General features: G+C 48.6%; 1 protein-coding gene across 1 annotated transcript in view; it reads right to left on the bottom strand.

Moving 5' to 3' along the window:
• Positions 1–10,812, bottom strand: part of adcy5 (adenylate cyclase 5) — a gene marked incomplete in the record, with an annotated part of 54,121 nt that overhangs the window by 17,995 nt on the left and 25,314 nt on the right. Inside the window, 2 exon segments of the mRNA XM_030342997.1 lie at positions 2,688–2,809; positions 3,736–3,885. Coding sequence (XP_030198857.1) covers positions 2,688–2,809; positions 3,736–3,885 — 272 coding nt within the window.

Below are 10,812 nucleotides of genomic sequence, written 5' to 3'. Positions count from 1 at the left end.
GTTTTGAGGGGAAAATCTTTTCCCTGTGAAATTAGTAGAAATATGATAACATGCCAGTCCATAACATGCCCATAATCAGAAGCACTCAAACGTTGTCCCTCTCGCTCACTCACTTTCACAGGAGAGAGACGGACAGAGAGAGAGAGAAAAAAAGCAGACGCGACAACACACACACACACACACACACACACACACACACACACACACACACACACACACACACACACACACACACACACACACACACACACACACACACACACACACACTTCCTGCTTACACTAGCAGCCATGCAGACTCCTTTCCGGCTGAGCTGCCAGCTCTATTCAGGGCCGCGCTGCCTGGTTGCTCTCCTCTTGCCCTGCCTGTCTGCCAGCCTGCGACTCTCCTCAGCCTCACGTGACCATGACGACCACTTTCAAACAGGCAAAAAAGGACACCACAACCAAAAAGTACACCCCAGGGTTAAAGGTCGATATTAGGCACATGACCCCCCCACCTCCCCGGCTGGGGTTCTGTTGCCAGAACAAGTCAAATGGCATCAAAACATCCGCCGTCAGGACCTCTTGCATTCGGCCTCAGTTACACCGTATTTGCTCTTAAAACACAGGGGAGAGGTCAAATCTCTCTCTCTCTCTCTCTCTCTCTCTCTCTCTCTCTCTCTCTCTCTCTCTCTCTCTCTCTCTCTCTCTCTCTCTCTCTCTCTCTCTCTCTCTCTCTCTCTCTCTCTCTCTCTCTCTCTCTCTCGTGTTTATATAAAGGTAAATATCTACCTCTTCCTCGTCGAGGAGTCACTTAGAGGGATGTGCAAGGCCATCTGAAACGACCAAAGCGAGGGCCCTAACTAAGGCCTTACACAGAGTTCGTCTGTGGGGACTCAGGGCGCAAAAAGTCACGAGTGATGATTCAAAATAAGAATTCCTTGAAAGACACCACCGACGGCGCCTACTTTGAACAGAGCACTCGAGCTGTACCGAGGAAAAGCCCGAGCATCCACACTAGTCGCATGAGTGCGGATAAAAAAATAAGCTGCTGGAAAAAAGATGGCCCCAGGAATCCAACGGTCTTTCTCGAAAATAAACTTCTGAAGGAGTGAGGACGATCCACAATGGAAGCTCTGTGTGTGTGCGCGTGTGCGTGTTGTTCTAACTGACTAAAGGCTACAAGGCATGACACACATGACGCAGGCAGTGTGTGTGTGTGCCCGTGTGTCACGTTAAATAACCTATGGTGGAGTGCCTATAAGTTCCACAAGATGGCGCCAGAATATCCTCCTGTCAATTTCCCTGGATCCAGTGAGGACAGGGCCGGGCTGGGCACAGAGATGTTTCACTCCTGGAGTGAGTGATCTTGACTAATTCACCACGGGAGAGAGAAAGTCTGTCAAGCGCTTCTGATTTGTATGAGAGGCATGTCAAACTCATTACATAATCCAAAGTCCCTTGAGCCTATTGAATTTCTAGTTTGCGGCGGTTGAAACGTGGATAGCTCAGGTCACCCTTTTCCCTTGGCAGCACAATTTATAATTCTAATTAAGTTGGTGATGATCATTTGAAAACAAAGTATTTGTGGTTTCACACACCAGGATAATGTCCACATCGTTGAATAAACCATGACTGGGGATGATATTTACATTTGTCATGTCGTCGTGTGTGTGTGTGTGTGTGTGTGTGTGTGTGTGTGTGTGTGTGTGTGTGTGTGTGTGTGTGTGTGTGTGTGTGTGTGTGTGTGTGTGTGTGTGTGTGTGTGTGTATGAATGGCTCAAGTCAAGCCTTGGTCAATTGTCTGTGTGTGACATTTAAACACGAGCCAGATAATAATATAGCCGTAATATTTTAACTAATTTAATATTTAAAAAAACTAAGCATGGTAGTTGGGCTTCCACAACATCTCTAATTTACACTGCTCGTGTGTTGCACTGTGAGTGCACAGCCCTCATCCCCGCGCCGGCGACCTGAACACGCTCAAGGTCGTCACCGACTGCATGAGAAGAGGCTGTGACATCACCGCTGACCGGGCACGTTAGAAAGCCCATCGAGATAATCCAGGCTCGGAACGGAAAGACATCAAACGTAAACAGCCACAAACCTCCCTCCCTGCAACAGGGCCTGTCCGGAAGGACAATGAAATAATAATGTTTTGAAATTTCACCTCCTAAAATAGACCCGAGTCCTCTTTGAAGTGAGCGAAAGGGAAACAGCACGGCTGCAATCACGGCAAACCGTGTGTTTTGCCACGTAACCAAACAATACGGTATTTCGGTTTCTTTTCTTTTTCGGGACGGGCTACAAAATATGAAGCTAACTGTTCTCTCTGAAGGCTATGGGCACTGGTCCTAGTTGGAATCCAATTAGCCCTTCAGTTGCATTCCTATCCAACGCATTCCGGGAATTCTGAGAGGGACTAAGGCACATGCCCGGGATCAGGGGGGGGTGATTGGCAGCTATGGGGCTGACCTTAACCACGGTTCACTCGCATACCCCCTGCTGGGGCCGTCTCATGTGCTTACACGTGTAGATCTATCAGGAGGCGTGCAAGAAGAGGTTGACCTTGATGGTAATAGGGTTGACGATGAGGAAGTGTCTGAGGAGAACCACACACTTTACAGTACAACGGGAGAGGTCAACTGAAGTGCACGCGGTGGTACCCGCCCGGCGGTACCGGCGTGGAGGGGAGCGCGGCTGTACCTGACGTTGTCGTGCTTCTGGATGTAGATCTTGTGGAACATCATGTCCTCCTGCTTGGCGTTGATGTCAGCCTTCATCTCCATGGCAACGTGGCGGGGAAGCACGGAGAGCAGGAGACGCTCCTGTACGCCCAGACAAAAGGCGGTCAAAATAGAAACGCTGTGGTGTGCTGTGTGTGTGTGGTTCGGCTCCGCCCACTGTGAGACCCGACGTGGACCAGTGAACCCGTGGTCGCGTGGCCTGCTTCTCGTCTGGAGACGTAATGTGCGGAAATAAATACACTGGAAATGCTCAGTCCCCTCTGCCTGGAAACTCAGCTAAACTTAATGTCATAGTTCATCAGGGAAAAGAGTGTTTGTTTGTGTGCGCCTTAGTATACAGTGTGTGCGCGCGAGCGAATGTGTGCGTGGTTCTCCCCCCCTGCTACTGGTTCTCCCCCCCCTGCTACTGGTTCTCCCCCCCCTGCTACTGGTTCTCCCCTACCTGCTGCTGGTTCTCTCCCACCTGCCGCTGGTTCTCTCCCACCTGCCGCTGGTTCCCCCTTACCTGCTGCTGGTTCTCCCCTACCTGCTACTGGTTCTCCCCTACCTGCTACCGGTTCTCCCCTACCTGCTACTGGTTCTCCCTACCTGCTACTGGTTCTCCCCCACCTGCCACTGGTTCTCCCCCACCTGCTACTGGTTCTCCCCTACCTGCTACTGGTTCTCCCCTACCTGCTACTGGTTCTCCCCTACCTGCTACTGGTTCTCCCCTACCTGCTGCTGGTTCTCCCCCACCTGCCGCTGGTTCTCCCCTACCTGCTACTGGTTCTCCCCTACCTGCTACTGGTTCTCACCTACCTGCTACTGGTTCTCCCCTACCTGCTACTGGTTCTCCCCTACCTGCTACTGGTTCTCCCCTACCTGCTACGGGTTCTCCCTACCTGCTACTGGTTCTCCCCTACCTGCTGCTGGTTCTCCCCTACCTGCTACTGGTTCTCCCCTACCTGCTGCTGGTTCTCCCCTACCTGCTACTGGTTCTCCCCTACCTGCTACTGGTTCTCCCCTACCTGCTGCTGGTTCTCCCTCTGGGAGTGGAGGCGGGCCTGGATGCACTCGCGGGTCTCCTGGAAGGCCTGCCTCTGGGAGCCCTCCGCCGGGTAGTGTGTGCACACGCCCACGATGTTGGTGCAGGAGAAGATCAGCACGTTGGACACCAGCTGCAGGGACAGACGGACGGACACAGAGAGAGACAGAGGGGGACATGTTATGTTGGCGCAGCGGAGGATTAACCGGTTGGGACACCAGCTGGAGGGAGGGGGAGGGGGAGACAGAGACAGAGACAGAGACAGAGACAGACAGACAGACAGACAGACAGACAGACAGACAGACAGACAGACAGACAGACAGACAGACAGACAGACGTAGTACTGATGTAGTACAGATGTAGTACAGTGGTTTCCAACCCTTTGACTTAAGGTGCACTGTGAAGATGTGAATGGCATCTTCACTGTTTTTAAACATGTTTTAAAAGATTCACGTGCTCCTGTCTGGCTGGTTAGCCGTGATAGTCCGCAGCTGTGGCTCATAGGCTAATTGAGCCACACCCAAAGAGGGCCAGACTTTTAGACTTGAGGGGCTGGAGTTGGGCAAGTGACTCGACAGTTGTGCTGTGTTTTAAGTATAGAGATGCTTTTTAACAACAACAATGTGCGTGAAGAAAGCTCTTTTTCACATGCACCATGAAGACCTTTCGGGGACCCCCCTCATATACAAACGGTGAAATGATTGATATAAAACATGCAGTGGCTGAGCAAAGAGAGTCAGCAACCCGTTTATATAATCATTGCTGCAAGAAGGCCATGGCCGGTGGGTAACAGTGAGAGAAAAAGTCTGCAACGCTGCCGATGCTCAGAGTGTTTCTACTTAACACAAATTAACACAAAACATCATTGGAATACAATGGAAAACACATGATGGAATGCAAAAAGCAACACATTACTCTATTTTAAAAAGCCAAGCCATCATACTATATTTCCTGTACAATATTTATATAATATATTAAATTATCTTTTTAATCATATCGGTTATTTAAAATTTGTTTCCTTCAAGGATGATATCCCACGTAACGCCCATTCAGAACTGCCAGCATACTGTGAACCAGTCAAATCTGAGTGCTCATGTTTTATTTGCGTATTCATCTGGCCCTACTCCCATTCAAACAGATTACCAGCAGACCTTCCCAGGTCGGCCAATCAGAACATCTACTATGGTGCGGCTTTGATATGTTGACTGAACAGAGGATCGCCCTATGGCAGCATTGTAGAGGTATTTTCATAAACAACCGAGGTGGCTGCCTGCTGTCTGTGCCACACGTTGCGTTACTCTGATTGGCTGTAGGTTTATCCAATTGCTTCCAGAGCCATTTTGTCTCCTAAGCCTTTTTACATTGACTTGGTTCAGAGAGAGAAAGTGTGAGGAGGCAATGAAGAGGTGATGAGGGCTGCATGGAAAACAAGAAGGGAGGACGGAGGTGGGCGGGATAATGATGAGATTATTGCCACCTATTTCAATCCCTTAAGGCCGGTCCCGATCTCCGAACTTTTTAACGTTGGATCAGCCGCTCAACGTTTTTTTAAATCTTTGGGTGCCAATTATATATGGGCTCTTAGTTAGTTTGCGTTACATGAGAGTTATTGTTATTTGTTGAGCTGACGGAAATACGTGTCGTCCCTTTAAGAAAAAACAGCCTGTAAACACAGAGCACTACAGAGTTTATTTCGATCAAATAACAGTGGAGCCTCACGGTTTTTGACCCTTTCTGGAAGGTTAGACGTAAAGGAAGTGGGCTCGCTGTTTATTGATATGAACAGTTATGCGGGAGATGCTTATAAGTGTAGCATCCTTTCTGCTTCCTGTGATGTGGTCCAGGCTGTCACTATTTGTTATCCTACGAAGCTCTGCATAACAAATAATAACAATATTCACGTAAATATGGAAACAAGTCGGAACTGTATCATTGGGACAAATAAATTGAGCCCAAACTATAATTAAAATATTAAACAACATAAACAACCAAAATGCAAAGGAAACGTACACTGAATTCAGCCTAATACACGATTCTTTGTGACATCCGTGCCCATGAAAGGAGTGCTGTCTAGGGCCCCTCTCAAGAGCTCGGACTGGGGGTTCCTGCTTCAGGGGACAGCGCTGTATAATGTTAAAAAGCTTTCAAGAAGGCCTTTGCTTCACATTGCAGGAACTATGGTGACATTCGAAGGACCATGACCGCAATCGTTTGGCTAGAGGTACGTAAGGCTTTGGTTACACCGTTTAGAGACACAATAATATTGAAGATCGCTCTCGCTCGTCTTCTAAACAAGTTGCTTAGAGAAAAAGGAAAAATAGAGAAAGAGCGAGAGAGAGCGAGCAAGAAACCAACATGGAAAGAGCAGGAGAAATAAAGAAATAAACATAGAAAGAGCAAGAGAAAAAAAAGAAAGAAAGAGAAACATAGAAAGAGCGAGCAAGCGAGAGAGAGAACGAAAGAAATTAAGAAACATAGAAAGAACGAGAGAAAGAGAAAAAAGAAGATATCAAAGTTCAGTGAGTTAAGGGATTTCTTTTTTAATGACTGACTAATCATTTAGCCCAAGCTGATAATGATGTTAACCTTGGCAAAAGCCACTTTCTACATTGCTGAACAAAATAAATCAAATGAACTTCAATTTCTCCTATACTTAGGCTCAAAAGTGTACATGAAAAGGGGGGAGGACACAGTGTGTATGCTCTGAGAAGACATGGTCATTGGACATTACTGGAGAGAACACAGGATCACTAGGTAGATTCACGTTTATGAAGGATATCAGCTCAATAATCATGAAGACCAAGCATCTCCCAATTACGTGTTCAGAAAGAGAAGGTTCAACCTCAGTGAAACCACATGCAGCAGCTTGGCAACATTTGCATAATAATGTACCCACCTGTTATCTAAAGAATGCTTTTTCTGTGGAAGATACGTGTGATTGAATACCCGTCTACCCGCAGTTACCGATGAATGCAAACACTTATATCGATTGAATGTGTGCCTCAGTCCTTGCGATACTTATCTGCTCTGTGCCAATGTACACTGTACCACTGTGCCACGTGTTGGTATCACTATACAGGCTTCTAGCACGCCCACACTAGGTAGGCAGGTCAACAGGTAGGGGGGGGTATGGGGGTATGAGGTCAGCTGACCTAGAACACAGAAGCACCGGACTCCTGACCCCTAACTACCAACATAATTCCCTCTTTTCCAAGCGGTCCTACGGGGAGACGTGCCGACAACACAATTTCTTCAACAACTCCGGAACCGTTTCCTGAATTTCTGAAAACGGGAACGTTTACCGGAGCGGCACGGAGACGCTGTCAACGGTTTCGGCGTAAAAAAAAAAACGAGTCAGGTTGGAGCGCATTTGTGCATTTACGTTTTGTCATAAATAATAACACAACAGCTTACAATATGCTGGGCCAGCGATCACACCAATCAGCTCGCAGAGTGTCATGCGCTCTATAAATAGCGCTCCCGAGCGGCGCCTGGCGTACTGCGGGTCCTGGGACCGACCGCCAGGAGCGAGTCAATGCCAGGGGCCTGTTCTCTTCACTCAGCCACACAATGGGCCGAATCAGCCGACAGAGTCACATTCACACCACACATCCAAAGGGAACACAACACGTCTTTATCTGAGCTCTTTAGCATGTCTCACACCCCCTCTGCATCTCTGTCTAATTTATATATATATATATATATACACACATTCAAACAATGAAGACCTATGCTCATTCATGGCAGGGATGGGATGTATGAATCGCAAAGAAAACATAAGGAGAGGAAGAGAAGCTGTGAGCATTTTTCCAACTGCCTTTGGGTGGTCCATGAAAAAACACATCTCCAAGTGTCGCTGAAGAGACCCCCCCGCCCCCAACACACACACACACACACAAATGGAATTCTACAAACGTACAGAAAAGTCTACTTTCTGTTACGACACACACACACACACACACACACACACACACACACACACACACACACACACACACACACACACACACACACACACACACACACACACACACACACACACACACACACACAAACCCATTATAGGGGGCACATTAGCATCAGAAACAGAGGGTTGTGAGGTAAACATCATTGAAAGGGGAAAGGGATGCATCGTATTCGCCCAGATGACGGACGGCCACACAGCCCAATAGGGAAGAGGCCGGCCTGCAACAGTCATGTGCATTCGCTCGCTTGCTCGCTCGGTGTCAAGCAAGAGGACTGGAAGCATCGTCTTACACACTTCATCTCCAAAGTACGTTTCCCTCCCTTTGCAAAAACAGAACCGTTTTGTAGTCTGCATGCCAGCATCAAGGGTTCAAGGTTATAGCGACTCAGAGGGCTACAGCTGTGCAGCGTCGTGCAGCCTCTCATCAACCCCCCCTCGCCCCCCGCCGTCACTGCCATGGAAACGGCATGCATCAGATAGAGCCTTTCACTGTGTCAATACGAATATTCTCCAGAAGCCACGGTCTGATTCTAGTCTATTAATACTCCCACTGCTGCTCTGCAAGGCCTTATTTGGGAAACCTGTGGGGTGTCCTCGAGGACGGGAGAACATCTCTGATGTTCTCCCCCCCCCCCCCCCCCCCCCCCCGCCCCCAGCGTGAGCCGATGGAGCTCCACAGTGAAGTCATGGGGAGAAGGACTGAGATTCTCCGATGGCTCTTTTTTCTCACGTCGTCGACGCAACCCGTGCATTCTTTTAAAAGCAAAAACAACGTCACCCGGAACCGTATTCGATGGTTCTGTGCACTCAGCAGGGGCACCCCTGCTGAGTGTGTAGGGTTCAGCCAGGGTACCAACCCCATCAGCTACAGGTGGGCGCCGATGACGGCCTCCACCATTACGCTCGCCTCCCAAAACAAACACAACTCTCTATCAAATGGAGATGGAGAAGGAGCCGTGATTTAAAAACCAAACAAACATTGTGTTTGCGTAATGGCCGTTTCCCGGGCACATCACTTGTGTGTGTGTGTGTGTGTGTGTGTGTGTGTGTGTGTGTGTGTGTGTGTGTGTGTGTGTGTGTGTGTGTGTGTGTGTGTGTGTGTGTGTGTGTGTGTGTGTGTGTGTGTGTGTGTGTCGCACTAATGGATGGCCCCCGCTGCGCTAGCACTCCACATCAGGAGATAAACATTTGCCGTGAGGAGGTGATCAGCGTCCCTGGTCCTCATGACAAAGGTCCCTGCGACCACCGGCCCTCACTCAGCCCATACTCACCACCACACAGTACCTCACCACACAGGCCCCCGCGACAGCCACTCCCGGAGACCACCGGTCCTAACAACTCCAAGCCCATCCTCATAACACAGCACCACACAGCACAGGCCCGTAGAACCAACGGTCCTCACAACACAGGCACGGACAACACAGGCCCCTCACAACAACCGTTCCTAACAACTGCCCATCCCGACAACCCAGTACCTCACCACACAGGCCCTTAGAACCAACGGTCCACACAACACAGGTATGGACAACACAGGACATCCCAAACCGTCCCTACAACAACTGGTCCTCACAGCAACAACAACAACGACCAAACCTCACAACAACAACAACAACAAACGATCCCCATGACAAACGGTCCCCATGAAAATTGGTCCCCATGACAACCGGTCCCCACGACTACAAGAACAACCGGTCCCCACGACAACAACAACAACAACAACAACAACAACAAACGATCCAAACAACAACCGGTACCAACAACACCTGTCTCAGCTACCCCACCCAGTGTGTGAGCCGGACCACTTGACTTAACGCTGGAGTTTTAGCTCGGAGGGAGGAACCGGCCCAACGCATTACAACGGGGGGATAAATAAAGCGGAAACCTGAGAAATCCTGACCCGCCCACACCCAGATCTCTCGTATGCCGTCTGTGAGGTTCCTAGAGTGGATGCCTTCCTCACGTGCCCGCTCACTCTGAGAAGTAATTTATTCGCTGAGCAATTGTACACTCCGTCAGTCGGCCTTGTTTTCAGCGGCCGTAACTCAGGGAGGAGGACCCTCTTCGTGAATTCCTCCTCAAAGTTCATTCCAATTTCTATCCTTTTTGGGAGTTGCTTCTATCGCGCCGGAGGGCTTCCTAGCTGGAGGGTTGTGGGGGGGGGGGGGTCTGTTCTGGACGGCTAATGTCCTTTAAATATGGGCCTGTAAAATGCTTCAGACAGTAGCAGATAAGAGACAACAAATATAAATAGACTTATGTTAACATTGGCTGCGAGTGCTTACGCAACTAATCTGTGATTCTCTTCTGTGATTTACCAAGGAATAACAACAGTAACCACTCCAAAGACTCCCACATCTTGTACAGCTGTATCTCAAGAGAAGATTCACTGCCAAGGGTCGAATATAAAAATAAGAGCTTATTTCTTTCTTTTCTTTTTCGCAGTATAAAGTTAAATATACAATATAGGCCTGAATAGCTTGTTAAAAAATAAGTCCTTGTTAAGTAGCTAATGGACACGTATGGTTATAAACACACTACTGTCAGACATTCCTAACAGACTTTACTGCCATTCATTCACTGCCGCTCCTACCAAGAGGAAAAAACGTCCCGAAAGCAACTCCAATTGCGTTCTTCTGTCAGCCAGCTGATCTAGGGGCTTTCTTTGGTGGATTTCTAAATACCAACCAGATGTTGCCATTTAACTGTTACAAAACTGTTGACAGTTGACATGCAGACACACACACACACACACACACACACACACACACACACACACACACACACACACACACACACACACACACACACACACACACACACACACACACACACACACACACACAAATTATAGCAGGTCCAGGTAGATGGCAGGTACGAGTGTATGAGTGTGTTTGAGTTTCTCACTCAAACACTCAATGACCGGACATACTGTAGTCGTTATGAAAGCACCGGTTCTCTGATTACCATTGACAAGGGTCTCGCTAGCCAGTGTGTTCTTCTATCCATCCTTTAGGCAAAAGAGACCGGCCTCGATCTATACGGTGCAGAAAACCTGGTTCAGCATTATTAACTGAAGATGGGGGTGGCTGATGT

This window comes from Gadus morhua, chromosome 20, assembly GCF_902167405.1.
Source record: "Gadus morhua chromosome 20, gadMor3.0, whole genome shotgun sequence".
Lineage (NCBI taxonomy): Eukaryota > Metazoa > Chordata > Actinopteri > Gadiformes > Gadidae > Gadus > Gadus morhua.
The sequence above is the reverse complement of the archived record's forward strand: the minus strand, read 5'-3'. Positions and strand labels throughout refer to the sequence as shown.